The following is a 16,365-nucleotide window of genomic DNA, read 5'->3' as shown; positions in this document are numbered from 1 at the left end:
TTCGCATGATATCCTTGATTTAGGGAGCCTGAGAGAGTAATTATATGTACAGTATTCGCAGGAGAGTGATAAAACTTTGATTAGTGTTAACTGATTTATTATTCTTCCAACCGCCTGCATTTATATTTTCAACTAAAAAAAAGAACAATAACAAATGAAATACTAAATTTCTGTTAATTTTCAGCTATATAAATCAGAACAAAGATAAAAAAATCTTTACAATCCATATGTATTGAAATTTTATTTGTCCGAGAGAGGAAAAGCGGTGTCTGTACCGGCAAGCGGCAAAAAAAAATCCATTATTTATTACCGGAGAATTTTTTCTCTGCGCCAATTGTCGAATGAAAGTCAACTATACAAAGTACTGAGCGATATTACCTGGTCTCCTGGTCTTGGATTTTCGATAATTTAGCCAATTCAAGGAGTAATCGAGGATTTATCATTGAAGAATGTAATAATAAGATGAAGAGTAGATGGAGACTGGAGAAAATAGTCTGTTTTATTCAGATAATTTAGGGTTTTGGATGCAAATAACGTTATTATTCCGTTGTTGAGCAGTACATGCACCTCTTGCCCTAGTAATTACCGTACAGAAAAAAGACGTTAATTTTGTTTCTACTCGTAAAAAATAATCCATAGTAATGGGCTGAAAGTTTTAGCTGCGATGTGGGAGATTTTTTTTTGCATGGAAATTAAATGTCAAAACTTTGGAAAAAAAATAAAAAAGAAAAGAAAAAACAAAAAAAAAAGATTTATTGTGTCATAATAATTTCTACGAGCAATCATTCATGAGAATATTCTTCACGTTAGCAGCAGTATATTTCTAGTATATTCTCCCAATGGAAACGTAAAAACTTGCCTCATCTGCAGCAACTCCTGAATTTACAGACGGCTATTTCTATTCATTGCACTTGATGCTTCATGTGCACGTTGCATCCCACGCAGCTGGAGAAATTGTGCTCCTCCATGTCCATCATGGATAGGGGAATCGGCCAGGGTGGGTGACAAGTTCGTGATGAGGTTACTGATAACTGATACTGTTGGTTACGTGTGTTTTATATCTATCCTGTTTGAGATGCAAACAGCAGACTAGGATAAAACTAGTAAATATAACAGTGGAGTAATTGTCCATGGTGACAGTATCAAGAGAAAGTATCAATTGTGGAGTGATCAAGTTGTCGCAGTGAGACAGCTTTTAATGGTATTTCGAATAGGTAATGAACACTCGGAGATAATCCCAATGACACAAACAACATAATTTTCACGTGATTTCCTGGGGGAGTAGGGAGTACACATGTGGGTTTTACACGAGCAATAATCTAAAGCTGCCGCAGGGGATTATATTACCCGACAAGTTGAATGAATTGTGGTAAATCCCGTTATAGTGGTAATAGGAATTATTATTTCTACTTGTTAAATAACACGACAGTCATCGACTAGACGTCAATGAATACGTAAACACGAGAATAATTTCGCAAATGATTATAGTCGAGTTGATTTTGGATAATCAATCGCACACTCATGCACACGGAAAAAAAGTGCCTTAAATTTGGACTGTAAAAGACATAATTTAAGATGTTTTAATTCCTTTCTTCTTTTTCAACAATAAATGTCTTGAAAAGGCGAAATAAATTTCTTAATTTATGCTATTTATTGCTGTGCGACGCTAATCTAAAACTACGGATGAAAACTGGTCTATTTGTCGAGTTAATGACTCGTTGGGAAATTTTTCAATCTTTGTAAATCATCAATGTTTCATAAGAATCCCGGAATTCTCGAGGAGTCCAGTGTAAATTCGATCGCACCTGGAATTTAGTGAGACCATCTGCACATTCGTTAATGCTTTCATGCAAATTGATCATTGTTTTACACCAGAAAAAAAGAGTATGTCGGAAAATCAAGTTATGCCAAGTAGTCGGGGTCGTTGCTTTGCTAATAAACTCCCAGCGTTATTGAATAATCAATCGTCCATTGAACGTCCATTGACGTGATAACCCCATGCTATGCTTCACCGGAGCAATTCATCGGAGACGTGACACTTTTTTTTTTTTTATTTATTTTTATTTTTTCTTCACCACAACATGTTTTTATTTTATTGATCGTTAAAGTTGTTTGGGGCTGTTGATGTCTACTTCCATGTGTAACAATTAATTCACTATAGTGAACGAAATGATTGGATTAGGAATGAAAGGGTATTTTGTAAATATCATTAAGGCACACAATAATATAATGCAATATATTGATTTATTTACAATTTGTAAAGATACGTGAAGATTCTTAAACTAGTTAAAAGCGCTCAATTGCGAGGTATTTCACCTATTTGTCATTTAAAAATTAATGAATTCAGAATAATTAAGTGTTATTTTGAATTGTTGCACAACCGAACGTTTTTGTATAACTTTGAGCGCTTGGGCAATTTACATTGCATTTTTTTAACTCTATTGATAAAGAAATGACAAGAGTTGATGACTAATTCCTATATTAATGTGACATTGTTTCACTTGTGAATAGAGAGAGGTAAACAGGAAATGTAATGCTCCATTTTCAGATTCAATGTGAATAGACTGGGTAAGGTTGAAAATAGTTTATAAACTATAATTTTCATAAACTATATTATCAGACTATTTTTTGATAAGCCCTAGAAATCAATGGATAAATGGATTCGTTCATATCTATATTCGATTATAATTTAAGTGGTTTCAATCAATCAACATTGCAACTGGATAAAAATTTTATGCTGGAGTAAATCAAGTGCAGCAGGAGAAGAAAAGACTGTGATGCTGTATCGCTTCAACTATATTGATTTCACAACTGGGAGTAGTTGTTCTCGGCACACGAGTATTCATCACCAATATTGTACCACGAGGATCCGAGTTATTTTTTCAAAAATTATTACAACTCCATAAACACTTGGACACTTGAACGAACGATTATTGTAACACCTACTGCAGTTGCAGAGTAACAGTGTTAAGTGATGTGATCATAAACCGATCGCGAGTACGAGCGCATTAGAATAGTAGCAGTGCAGTGACAAGTCTAGTAATTTGAGAGTACGAGATAATTAATATACCTAGGAGTAACGTTGAGTGAGCCTCTTGCGTTTATTAATTCGTTCAATTGCAATTATGTTTCGTTAGTGCGACTAGAATAACAATGTCATTCTTGGAAAAGGACGTTTTAAGGCTGAAGAAGATTGTTCTCTACTAATATTGTCATTTACAACAAACCCTGTGGTTGAAAACATGATAATCTCGAAATTAAATTGAATTAGTAAAGTACACAATGCCAATAAATAATGAGAAAATTGTAACAAAATAGTCAACTGTTATCAATAATTACTCGACTATCATAAAATGGCGATAATGTTAAATATCTGGATTTTTTCTAAAAAAAAAAAATATATATATATATATATATGATTAAAAATCGTATCAAATTAAATACGACTAGCATTCTCTTAATGACACGACATATGTGTTACTGAACCCACAACATCATTTTATTGCTTCTATTTTCTCTATTTTTCCTCGGTTATATTTAATTTATCGTCGGTAGTATTCCAAACGATATTGCCACGTTTCATGGTGGGGCTGAGTAGGGTGGTTGCTGTCAGCAATTTTGATGGTGTCTCTCGTCACCAAAATAAGATACAGATACGACGTCACCACCAACATTGATGAGACACTGGCCCTGAAATTTTCATGTATCATTCACCCTTGGAAAATGATTCAAGGATTCAAAGGCGCAAATGGCAAACTGGACAAAATTAAATTTACAAATATACAAGATCGGTTGGTTGAATTTGAGAGCAAAACATTTAGAATAATCCATGCTCAGTCGGTTTTTGTATTTAATGACTTGATGAAAGCCGAACGAAAATCCAATAGAAATCAATGGATCTGAAAATTCTATAAAGTACCCAGAGACAATTCCAACGTCTTGTCGAGTTTAGTTATGATCAGGCGTGCGGGAAATTAAATACGTTATTTTATTACATCACGAGCGACAGAGTAAAGAGTCATCTAAATTTGGTTATTTTCTTATGGATGAAAAAAAGAAACATTTAAAATGTAAAAAATTGTATGGGATATAAAGAGGACAGGACCATGTGTGGAGTTTCGAACTCTCTTTCAATAAAATTAATATGAATGATATTCATGAAAGGAGAATCAAGGTATAAGTTGACTTAACTCGCAGGATGATAGTTGAGAATGAAAAATTTTTTTTTTACTCAAATCGCTAATATATAAAATTGTTTTCCACGAATANAAAAAAAAAAAAAAAAAAAAAAAAAAAAAAAAAAAAAAAAAAAAAAAAAAAAAAAAAAAAAAAAAAAAAAAAAAAAAAAAAAAAAAAAAAAAAAAAAAAAAAAAAAAAAAAAAAAAAAAAAAAAAAAAAAAAAAAAAAAAAAAAAAAAAAAAAAAAAAAAAAAAAAAAAAAAAAAAAAAAAAAAAAAAAAAAAAAAAAAAAAAAAAAAAAAAAAAAAAAAAAAAAAAAAAAAAAAAAAAAAAAAAAAAAAAAAAAAAAAAAAAAAAAAAAAAAAAAAAAAAAAAAAAAAAAAAAAAAAAAAAAAAAAAAAAAAAAAAAAAAAAAAAAAAAAAAAAAAAAAAAAAAAAAAAAAAAAAAAAAAAAAAAAAAAAAAAAAAAAAAAAAAAAAAAAAAAAAAAAAAAAAAAAAAAAAAAAAAAAAAAAAAAAAAAAAAAAAAAAAAAAAAAAAAAAAAAAAAAAAAAAAAAAAAAAAAAAAAAAAAAAAAAAAAAAAAAAAAAAAAAAAAAAAAAAAAAAAAAAAAAAAAAAAAAAAAAAAAAAAAAAAATAAAAAAAAAAAAAAAAAAAAAAAAAAAAAAAAAAAAAAAAAGCCGAATTCATCAGATAGCTGACGTGCAATAGTAAAATACTATTACGATCTTTCGCATCAGATAAGTGTTCAATATAAATTCACAAATTTATGCGATAACTTGTATATTTCAAAGATTTAATTTCGATTTGTAAAGAATAGAAAGACAATACATTCATCTGATATAAGACCTGATTCAAGTGCTCTCTGTGTTATATGATTTTGCTCACCCAACAAAATAGCAATAGGGATTCGCTTGGCAAAAGAGGTACGACAAAGATCATAGAAAAGTACAAGTGAATGGTGAGTAGTCACACTCAAAGCAATACAAAATGCCTCACATACCTGATTCTTGTGTGAACTGTGTTGTAGTATGCACTGCATCATGAAAAATGCGACCATAGCGTTGCCACCGAGCGCTGTGATGTGGGCACGAACAATCGCTAATACTTCCGTCACGAAGCTGTGAGTGAATCCACTGAGTCCACCATTCTGAACAATTAAAGTGCCAAGAGCGATTAATAATCATTATCCTCGGCCGAGAGAATATTGAAAAACGCTGGGAAAGTTTCAATTGTATAATTACCTCTCTAATTGATGTACTCTCTCTGATAAAGAAGAAGTTCAAGTTTCCTAAGTACCTCTCAATTCTTCCACCCGGTAGATATGACAGAGGTGTTATATCCACGCCATATCTCTCTTTCAGAGGCATCTTGAAGCATTCCAAAGACAAAAAAGAAGGAAAAAAATTACTAGATTCTTCAAATAGATTGTCTGTCTTTGCTGACAGAAAAAAAACACATTTTTCCAAGATTATTTGAACTAAGTCATATGTCATAAGTCACAAGGAAAGATTCATTGAAATCTTGTTTCTATTCGATTTAATCATCTCCTAGGTACGAATTTTTTATCAATTTATGAAAGTAGCAAATTTCTCGACTCGAGATTATATTAGGTGAAAAACCTTTTTTTGTTTTCTTTTGTTTAGTTTTTTATCAGTGTTGGTTGAAATAGTGAAATGAAGTAATGGATACTTACATGCTTGTACTTATGCTGATGCGATCTATTCTTGAACGGAGATTTCGCTCGATACTTTTGATTGGAATTTATCAATGGTGAATTTGAAATCGAGGTTAATGATTGGTTGATCGCCACATGGCCGTCTGATGAACTGTTGAAATTCTCAGCATGATCTTCATCGAGACTGAATATCAAATCATTATCATCCGGCTTCTTCAGTTGATCTCTACTCGACGAATTATTAACAACACCCTTTTTTTTATATCTACTCATTTTCGTGGGCTCTCCCAGCCCCAACGCCATCCCTACAACTGTCAGCTGTATCTCGTCCTGTTCAGGAAGTGCCACTTTAAATTGCATATCACAGAGAGCACACGGCACCATTCTCCTCAGTTTAAAGAAGATAGTTTGAAGAATTCGGGCGAAATACTTGGACGGCATCGATGCAAATTGTCCAGCGGGTATTTTTGCCCTCGATATCTGAGTGAACATCTGGAGATTTCTGACTATTTCCAGATCTTCCAGGCCAGGGATGCTTTGAGTATTTACAACATGAAAATCATCAGGTGGTCTGTCGTCCATTAGAAGATTAATTCTGTCCATATCCTCGACATCGTCTACTTCCAAGACACAAGCATCTTTCGTGCCTGCACCTAAATCTAGATCAGGGAGTTCTTCATCAGAATCGTCGGTGTCTGATGTCGTGACTGCTCGACCATTTTCAATATCCTGTTGGAAAAAACGTGTGATATCCGGAAGAAAAGAAAAATAAATAAAAAATAGAAATACAAGGATGTTTATCCAACAACGTGAAATTGGAAAGAATTTTATCATTATATTTTTTATTTTTTCAACTAATAGACAGAGAGTTATCTCTCTTCTATGTTGATAATAATTAGGACTATATGAGGTTCAATGTTTCCAATATCCATTCCAATAATAGCTGTTGCAACTCAATTTTTATAATCACAAAAACTTAATTTCATCATATATCCAAAATCACAGAATTGTCATTCGACTTTGGAAAAATGGATAAGCATTCCCCCATTAAATGGGGTAATGGTAACTTACGGTTATGGGTTTAAGACGGTAATACTCTCGATTTTTCTTGACAGTTTCGATGAGATTCTTCTGTATTTCACCAAGTTGTTCCTCATTATGCCAAGAATTAGCAGACGCTATTTTCGGTATACTAGGTATTGGTAAAGCAGTCAAAAAAACAGCAGTACCCACAGCCATACCAATAACAAGCCTCTCTCCAATTGAAACCTGGACTTTCAATCCAAAAATGGCATTCATACCTTTAACTTTGAGCTTATTCAACAATAAACTGTGTAACTCATATTCTAAAAATGGTAAACAGTCTGATATCTCTTTGGCATTCAATTCACCACGCAGATCTCTCTTATTTTTACAAACAGTTGCCTGAAGAAAACAACCACGTCCCGTTGTCGGTATATTATCTGGTAATTCAATTGTTGTGAATAATACATCAGGGACTTTGTATCGTCTACATATTACACATTTTGATACATCCACTCTGAAAGGCACACTTGACTCATTGTAGGGAAGATGACAGAGGCTGCAAGCACTTTGAAAGGGTATATATGATGATGATATTTCATGATCGTTGGAATCTGAAATACGTTTAATTTTAACTGTTTGGTTTTGACAAACAACTACTGGCACCTCCTCACTCTTTTCATTTTTAGTAACAACGTTTTTCTGTGAATTTTTCTCTTTATCATTATCGAGGGCATTTGTCACTGAAGGCGTTTGCGTTTTATTGAGTAATATCTCTTGATCTTGACTAGTATTCAAGAGGTTTATCACAGCTGCTGTACCGGATGCATTCAACACGCAGACGTCATCACTGCATAAAATAATAATAATAATAATTAATTTTTAATTTTTGTTATTAAAGCAGGGTTATCAATCAGGTTTTCTCTCGGTGTAACGAGAAAAACTGTCTCCAATTACCATATACTAATCTCTTCTTTATAACCGAGAACAACATTGCAACCAAGCGCACGAGCGTGAGATCGAACTTCCATTCTAATCTCCTTCCACCAGGCGTCACGGCCCTCGGGCTCTTCCAGATTTGTAATTCTCTCTATTAACTTGACTGATCTTGCACTTACTAATCCACCTGTGAATCATTATTATTTCACCGTTACATGTGTTACATCACATTATTCGTCAATCGTCATGTAGGACAAAAAAAGAAAATGTAAAAAATGTAAATACCTATGTGCAAAACGAAGCCAGGTGGATAATATTGCATTGTTATAAATGGATACTCAAGCATCTCCAAGGTATCTTGATTCATAGTTCTAACAATTGCAGTCGACGGCCTCAAATGACCTCCCCCCATCGATCTGTCACTACCAGCCAGTGAGTTCCCTGAAGATTATGACAAAAGAACATTTTAAGTTAACACTTGTCCGTTGGCTTGGTTTGCACGTTTATTGCCCTCTTATATTTAGGAACCATTAGCAGAGACAGGTTTACCATTACGTTCTGTTTGAAGGATTGGTTTTGGTACATCCAGTGGAGGTGTATGTCCTGTTGTTAATTGTTGTTGAGTTGAAACTGTCATGCCAACAAGAGAAAATAATTTTTTCAAAATACACCAAACTCATGCAATTGCATTGGAATTAACTCAACCAACGGAGAAACGGAGGAACGACAATTGGATGCATCTTGTTCAAATGAAGTAATAATTATCATCTGATTATCATCGTGGATCGAACACTGGAGAATGCCATGAGGTTTCATAGTCACCGTAGATGGAGTTAACAAGACTACGATAGGAAAAGAACTCAAGGGGACAACAAATACCCTTAAAGTACTGAGTTTCTCAGGTAGATATAAATGACACCAATTAACAAATATATTTCCTTCACTTCAGCTCACTTCAGCTCAACAGCTGACAATTGTTTTTAATAATTGCAACCGGTTTTTTTCAGAGGTGGGGTGAAGGAGAGAATATTGAGTAAACGATTGGATGAAATATTACGCATTAATTCAACAGTGAAAAATTTACTTGAAATTAACATGTTTTCACATCAGGTCTTTTAGGGCGTTAAATTGGATTAAATATGTAAATTACAGATTTTGCATAATGAGCAAATAATTATCATTGATTCCTAAACGGTACTCACGTTTGTGAAAGAATTTACAAAATCCTGGCAGGAGAAATAATGTGAATGGAACAGAAAAGAAAATCATAACTCGGTGACAGTTTTTTATCACGAATAATTGATGATTAATGTAATGGAAATAATGATGATGATGATGATGATGATGATGATGATGATGATAATAATAATAATAATAATAATGAGGTAAACGAAAAACTTGAGGTCAATGTATAGGGAAAGCATCGTGCATTCCAATCCTTGTATTGATCATAACTTTACGATTTAATCTCAGTTCTAAGTAATAGAACAGAAAAGAATTGAAAATAAATAAATAAAAACTTGTCAAACTGTCAGGTTTGCTGCTCTATAGGGAACAGCAGACCACTTTATTAGAATTATCTTTAGGCTAATAATAAATCAAAAAGTAAGCAATCAACTCCTTAAACTGGCTACCATGTACAAGGCTTCTCCAGCAATTGGTCATTCATAAAGGAGAATAAAAACATTATCGACGATCGATTTATCCTTTAAAAGTTGAAAACTTACCCTTAGGTGTGATGCTCAGGTCAGAATCGCTGGATCTTCGATGCAGTGGTGTGGGTAGTTTAGCGGCAGGTGTAGTTGTCCCTTTGGAGCCAACAGAGGCAGGAAACACTGGGGTATTGACTGGACTCGATGATTCCTCCTGCAGTCTGGGAGTAAGAGGCGGAGAGGCCACACGCGTATCGTCAGTCATTTTAGATATGTTAGTAATATTAGTTATTGATAAATGGCTTTGTAAATCCTCCAAACTTCCCTCACTGTGACTCTTGTGCACCGAGGTGTTTATATCTCTAGGATTCAAACTTCCGGGATTAGTTGATTTTTTAATAACACTCAGGGGAATAATTTCATTGGAGTCATCATTTGGAGTGATTATTTGTTTTGATAGTTGGTTAGATAGTTGGTGGTATCTGAGGTCGTGATGATCAAGTATTATTTTATCACTAGGAATTAATTTGTCTCTTGGAATCAGTGAGTGGGGCTCGTTAAAGCTGGAAACATGTTTTGGGGAGGCTTCTATAGGGGAGGACTGTGAGCTTTTGGTGACTTTCGTGGAAACTGAAGGAGAGTTTGAAGGATACGTGGCGAGAGGTGAGATCTGGTGGTTGTGGTGCGAGTGGTGGTGATGGTGATGTCTCTCCGGAGATTTTGATCTTGAATTCTTTCTGTATGATCTTGTTCGGTGAATTGATTCTGGAGATGGTGTTGAGTTGATATGTCTGTGGGCATGTCTTTTCTTGCTTCTCGTTGAATCCTTTCGTTCCGAGTGCATACGGTGCGCCATCATCTTGATATCTATGGTTCTTAGCAAATCGAGCATACAGTGCTGACGGTATTTCTTTGTGAATCTCTCGCTCATCAGTTGAGCTTCAATGGTGTATTCTTGGGGGAATGCCAGTGTAAACTCTGGAGGGTTCTCATTGTGGATGTTCAAGTAGGGAGTATGGATGTTCATGTCTAGGGCGGCAAGTGTTGGTGGCTTAAGATGGGAGTTATCTGATTCGAGTTCTGCCGGCCCCCCCATTACTATTCTGGCTGGTCTCGGTGAGACTGCAATCGATTTGTTGTTATCTTTTGGATCTAGATGCAGACCTTTTTTCGAGGTCGATGGTTCATCTCCTGATGTGTGGGGCTTGTGGGATTTTAGCTTGGAGGGTCCTTTATAAATCACTGTTTCTGTTCTTGATACTTTTTTTGACATCTTGTCCTTCTTTTCGTGGTGATTTTTATTAGCTTCCAGAGAGCCACAATGTAATAAATACCTTTTATACGGAACTGCCAAATCTTGAGCAGTTGGGCTATCAAAGCTTTTACAGTAGGATAATACACCTGGATTCTGATGGCAAATAGTCTCTGGGTCTCTTTGTGGAGGTACACGTGGCTGCTTCACTGCCTGCTTTTGGATAACTCCTATAACTTCGGGATGGAATTTTGGTTTGTAATTGGTTTGTAATAGTTGAATATCGCTTATATCGATAGACAAGGGTGGTTCTGATACTTTATTCAGAAGCAAAATATTTTCGCTGGGTATTGTAGTTGCTTCGAGTAATTGGGAATCTAATGGTTTCTTGTTAGTTGAGGGCGTTTCAGTGTTACCTTGTGAAATAATTTCTGAAACAGTTGAAGAGAAAGGATAAATGAGGGGGTGAATATTTTCATCAGGCCCAAAGTCACAGTCAAGGATTAATCCCTCTGGAAAAGAGTTTTGTTTGGCTCTTTCAAGAGCCTTGTTGAAGTTTCTTTCATCTTGCTCTTTGGATTGCGGGTCTTCACAACTTTTACATATTTCAACTTGTCCAGAGTTTAGTCGATCAATTTTCACAATTTCTTGTGATGTAGTTTCATTCAATTGGTCATTATTATTAGACCAATCAATCCCAAGGGATGACAAATTGTCGACAATATTATCATAATCAGTGCTATTATTTTCGACTGTATTATTCAATGAATCTTCCTTTCCAAAACATTCAGACACGATCCCATCAATCTTTTCACTAGCAAGTGTCAACGAATCATCAAGAATATTATAATTGGTACTAGACTCGGAAGGTTCATCTTCATCCGACGTTGATGTATCTGTTTCAGAGGAAGATATCATCGGAACATGTCCATCAGTATAATCACAATCCTCTTTATCAAGAGCAAAAACATGGCTCTTGACATTCTCTTTAACCGCAACCTTTTCACCAGGTTCTTCGTTCGAATTGCCATCATCTGAGGTGCTGAGTGGTCTCGAACCATCGCTTAGATCCTCAAAATTATCTAGAAAATTAACTGGGGATGGAGTTGGGGTCTCTCGATCCTCAAAAACACTGTCAAGAGGGAATCCAGCGTGGACTGATCTAATCAGCAGCGCTGCAATGCCACCATCAGGCTGATTCCTTTTATGTGTAAATTTCTTTTTCCTCATAGACTGCCTCAGTTCTGAGAATGAAGATCGAGTGGAGTCTGAGCCAGCAACTGACCAAGTGCTGGAATAATAAGTCGAATCATCGCTCTCTTCATCAACAGAATCAGAGATCTTTGATTTCATCTGGATCATCTTTTTGGGTAAATACCTCAAGTTTTTCAAGCCTCGAGAGAAGGCGGAAGTCCTCTCACCCCTCATATCTTCCAGAGCTAACATTGTTCTTAAAGAAGACTCACTTATCAACTCATCTGACAATGATTGGGTCGACAAGGCTCCGGATTTTTTAAGCCGCCCTAGAGGACTACTTTGCAATGACATCTGTCGTTTGAGATTATTCGCGCTGTAATCAGTTATTCTCATGGCTGATCGAGCTGTTTTATTCCACTCACACTTGGGGAAATTGTTGCCAATCTTCGTGGCTTGAAGATTCATTGGAGAATGGGAGGGAGGGGAACTTGAGAAATTTGAAAGCAGGGGCAAACCATCATCACTCTCTGAACAATCGAGTTGGCTTTTAGATTGTTGTGAAACAAAATACGAAAGGCTAGAACATGCACAGACATGCAGGTAACACACGGGGAGATAAAGATTGATTAATTCATTTTCTTTAGTTTTTTCCTCTCAATTCTTGTTCTACACTGTCAAGAATTTTGACTACAATTTTTCAACGAAACTATAAATTTCAATGACTTTCGCTAAATGTATTGAGTTACTCACTCTTCAACATTCTGGCTGTCATTCGTTATGCTGCTGATGTCCTGTAGTTTTATAAGAGTCACTGCAGTACCAATCCCTCGAGCAACGATACCTGATTCTCCCTCCAAATCGAAATTCTGACAGTAACTGAAAATTGAATGGGCATTGGGTATTTATACTAGTAAATGTGATTTCTTGAGTGAGTGGTTTAAATTAAATAGCCAATTCAACATACCCAATCACAGCATTTCCACCGAGATCCAATGCTTTTAAACCTATTTTCCTCTGGACTTCCCCACTGAGCTTGATGAATAACGTCTGACGTGCCTCGTTCGACGCTCGTGGAGTCCTTATCTTATCGATCCACTTGTACTCTGGGTCGTCACTTACAATGAGCTCTTCTACGAATCCGTGGATAACTTGAACATGGTATCCTTGGGGAACATTTGGGGCTGTAGAGAATTTTAAATGTATTTAAAAGTATTGAAGGAAATGAAACTAGTTTGATAGTTATATTGTTGTCTTTCATAGTGGAATGTCACAGAGCGAGTCGATTTTCTAGATTTTAAGTAGTGAATAATCATAATCATCTTGATATGATGATTATGATTTTACAACACTCGTTATGAATAAACAATGGAAAAAATGGAAAAATAGACTTGTTATGGTTCACCCCTCAACAACTGCCTCCATACAATACCTACAATAAAAGAATTGAACTCCACAAGATGACTGTCGAAATTTATTGAAGTCGGAGAACAATTCTACTTTGACTATGATGCTAACTTCCCCTCTAATTCCATGCATTGTATCAAATACAGGGATCCAACCGGTCATTACAGAACCTGTACAGATTGAAAACAAATTATAAGAAAATGTCAGGTCCCATTGACACTTGATTATAATTTCCAATATAACTTACCCCCTTGAGATCCAGTGCTCGAACAAAGTGAAGCCTCCAATGTCCAAATGTTCTTAACAGGTGGAGGTAAACCCGGCAATAAGAGTGGATTGAGATTCAAATAAACTTTACCAATAGCATCATTAGCAGAATACGTGTCATGATCCATTAATCTGAGCTGCAGGGGTTCGTCCTGCAGCTCAGCATCATCAACTTCAAACCTGTACCACTCAGAGTTCCACTGGGGATTGAGAGTCTTTCGGCACACATCAGTCTTGTAAGTTGTATTTCCGAATTTGATCTCTACATAAGCATCAGTTGTATCACCAGAACGATCCATAACTGGCAGATTTCTTCCTGCCAGAATTCTCACTTTTATTTTTCCTGGCATTTTGACGAATTTATTGATTGTCTGAAATTATTTCCAAAACGGCGTTGGTCCGCTCTTGTCCTCCACTATTGAATTAAATTTTTACTTTTAGTATGAATATTGCATTTTTCGCAAAAATTGTACGTCTTTCGAGAATAAGATGATCATTTGGAGTAGAGAACTTTGCTTCACTCGTCTTTGTCAAATTTTTTGGCTAGTGGAACAACACATCATTATCAAGGATTCTATTTTTACAGCGAAATGATTTTTACATTAGAATCATTGAGTGTAGAAAATTTGAAAACAATTATTGACGTAAAAGAAACTCAAACTATGGTATTGAAAATTTTTTTAAAACGTTAAACCGTTAAAAAATATCAATAAAAACATACTCACCTCTGGATGTACTCAAATAGGTTAAGTGTGCACCATTTTTAAAGATTATTATACGTCAGCACTTGAACACTTCCGTGCCAACAACTTATAAATACCTCTACAGACTACATTTTTTAGAATGATGAATAGCCCCAATGTTAGATCGATACACTATTGAATTTGAAAATAATGCATTTGATAAATTTAAAATACTCCAACGGTTTCACTAGTTTAACGTGGAGAGAATATTCAAGAAAAATTAGGGTGAAATCATCGCCGTAGCCGTTATCTAAAATAAACTACAAGTTTAATAATAGTCATTTATAATGATCTTTCCATAAAAATGGTGATTATTCGGAAATAATAAAAGAATTGGAGCGTCTGACAAGTTTTTACACGCCAAGAATTCCAAATCGGACCTCTCGCGGCACTCGCGCACACTATCTCCGCGCATATCCAAGATGGCTACATATACAGGCTCGCGATAGTGAACGGCGTGCGTGGCCCTGTTTAGTCATTATTATTCGGTGTATTCTTGAGTGGAATAAAACTAAAATGGTGCAAATAATGATAAACAAAGTCATAAAACATGGATAAAAATTAGTGCAAATGAATTTTGTGAGGAAATTGGCCCTAATTGTAATTAATTAAAAAAGGACTAGAGTGCCTCGGAGAGTGACGTCAAGCATCATGATGGCGGCTTGGGACTCGGCGTGTTTGGACTTGTTTGGCTTTTTTTTATCAATTGCAATTAGGGACGCTTAATAACAAGACGCCCTCTATGAATGTCTGCGTTAAGGGTGCACATCTACGATACACAAGCAAATGGGGGCTTGTGTGAACGCGTGGGTGTATGGGCGCGTTTCGCAATCGACGTAGTAGCAGTAGCAGTACTGCAACCCTATATTTTGCTTTACTGCAGCTACGGTAGTTGATTCCGAAACGCACCCATACCTCTTTGACGGCCATATTGGCAAAAAACCGCGCCCTCAACGATATTTCCTGTTCCCAATTTCCCTCAAATTTTTCTAGTGTGCAATGCCAAATTTCACCATTGCGCAACTCCTCCGCGCACATTCATCATGGCGGCTGTCCACTGGCAGGGGAGGAGGTTTTGGCGTTCGTCCGCGGATTTTCGGTGAGAAAGGGGGTTAAACCGGGGAAATAATTATTAATCGTGCAGTAATCAGTTAATATTGAGTGCCGGGGATGATTTTATCAACAAGTCAGACTTTATTAGTGCATATTATTAAGCCCAGATCTGTAAAAAGTGCAATGCTATACATATTTCGTCATTGCGCAACTCCTCCGCGCACATTCATCATGGCGGCTGGCCACTGGCAGAGAATGGAGGGTTTGGCGTTTGTCTGCAGATTTTCGGTGAGAAAGGGGATTAAACCGGAGAAATAATTATTTTTCATGCAATAATCAGTTAACATTCATGGAAAGAAAGGATTTTATCACAAAAACTCAGACTTTATTACTGCATTATTACAGAATCGAGACATCATGGCCGGCCTTTGGTACTGCAAGGATAGAGAAGGATGTGAAGGTAAAAAGTGGGATTGTAGTTGAATTTTGGAATATATATGCCAAGCCGACGGGTGTTTCAATGACCGGTGAGTCCCCAAAATATTAATTACTTTATTCTTTAATTGTTGATTTCGTTGGTGGATAACTATGAGAAGAGGGACGAATAAAATGACAACACAAGTCTCTTCAGATCGTAAAGGAACAATAATAATCTAAAAACGTTCTTCCAGTGAATAAATCTAATGTTTCCGTATTTTCGACGGCTTTGTTATTCACAAATGTCAACTAAATTTGTTAGGCTTTTTTTCATTTCGCATTTTCTCCTCGAGGGAGACCAACGATACTTTCGTGCTATAAAATGCTCATAATTAATTTTCATTTTCACCTGGACCAAGGGTCGGATTTTGGATTTTCTCACAGGGACAGTCGAGTTTCGCGAAAATCCAAGTTTTTCCTCATGTGAATGTTGATACTGTATTTACAAATTTGTTCCGGGGAAATTTTGTCCTATAATTAATTAATATAATTAAGAAATAGAG

The 16,365-nt window shown here is 35.5% G+C and overlaps 1 protein-coding gene across 7 annotated transcripts; it reads right to left on the bottom strand.

Annotated features, from left to right (window-relative positions):
- Positions 1 to 2,221: 2,221 nt before the first annotated feature.
- On the bottom strand, positions 2,222 to 14,712 carry LOC107035843 (C2 domain-containing protein 5). 7 transcript variants are annotated; one of them, XM_015253446.1, is made up of 15 exons: positions 14,315 to 14,712; positions 13,570 to 14,004; positions 13,352 to 13,492; positions 12,883 to 13,099; positions 12,669 to 12,794; positions 9,545 to 12,495; positions 9,020 to 9,043; positions 8,367 to 8,447; positions 8,103 to 8,258; positions 7,836 to 8,004; positions 6,927 to 7,728; positions 5,874 to 6,584; positions 5,422 to 5,547; positions 5,181 to 5,327; positions 2,222 to 3,690 (listed from the first exon to the last, which is right to left on the bottom strand). In XM_015253446.1, exons 2-15 carry the CDS (start codon positions 13,937 to 13,939, stop codon positions 3,610 to 3,612), a joined length of 6,102 nt encoding a protein of 2,033 aa, XP_015108932.1. In that variant the 5' UTR covers positions 13,940 to 14,004; positions 14,315 to 14,712; the 3' UTR covers positions 2,222 to 3,609. The 7 variants fall into 7 exon arrangements, with proteins under 7 accessions (XP_015108932.1, XP_015108982.1, XP_015108938.1 ...); XM_015253496.1 differs by having other exon boundaries at positions 9,545 to 9,690; XM_015253452.1 differs by having other exon boundaries at positions 13,570 to 13,960.
- Between the last annotated feature and the right edge of the window lie 1,653 nt (positions 14,713 to 16,365).

This window comes from Diachasma alloeum, unplaced genomic scaffold (genome assembly GCF_001412515.2).
Source record: "Diachasma alloeum isolate Michigan unplaced genomic scaffold, Dall2.0 Dall_scaffold_00176, whole genome shotgun sequence".
NCBI lineage: Eukaryota > Metazoa > Arthropoda > Insecta > Hymenoptera > Braconidae > Diachasma > Diachasma alloeum.
This window is presented reverse-complemented; position numbering and strand designations above follow the sequence as displayed.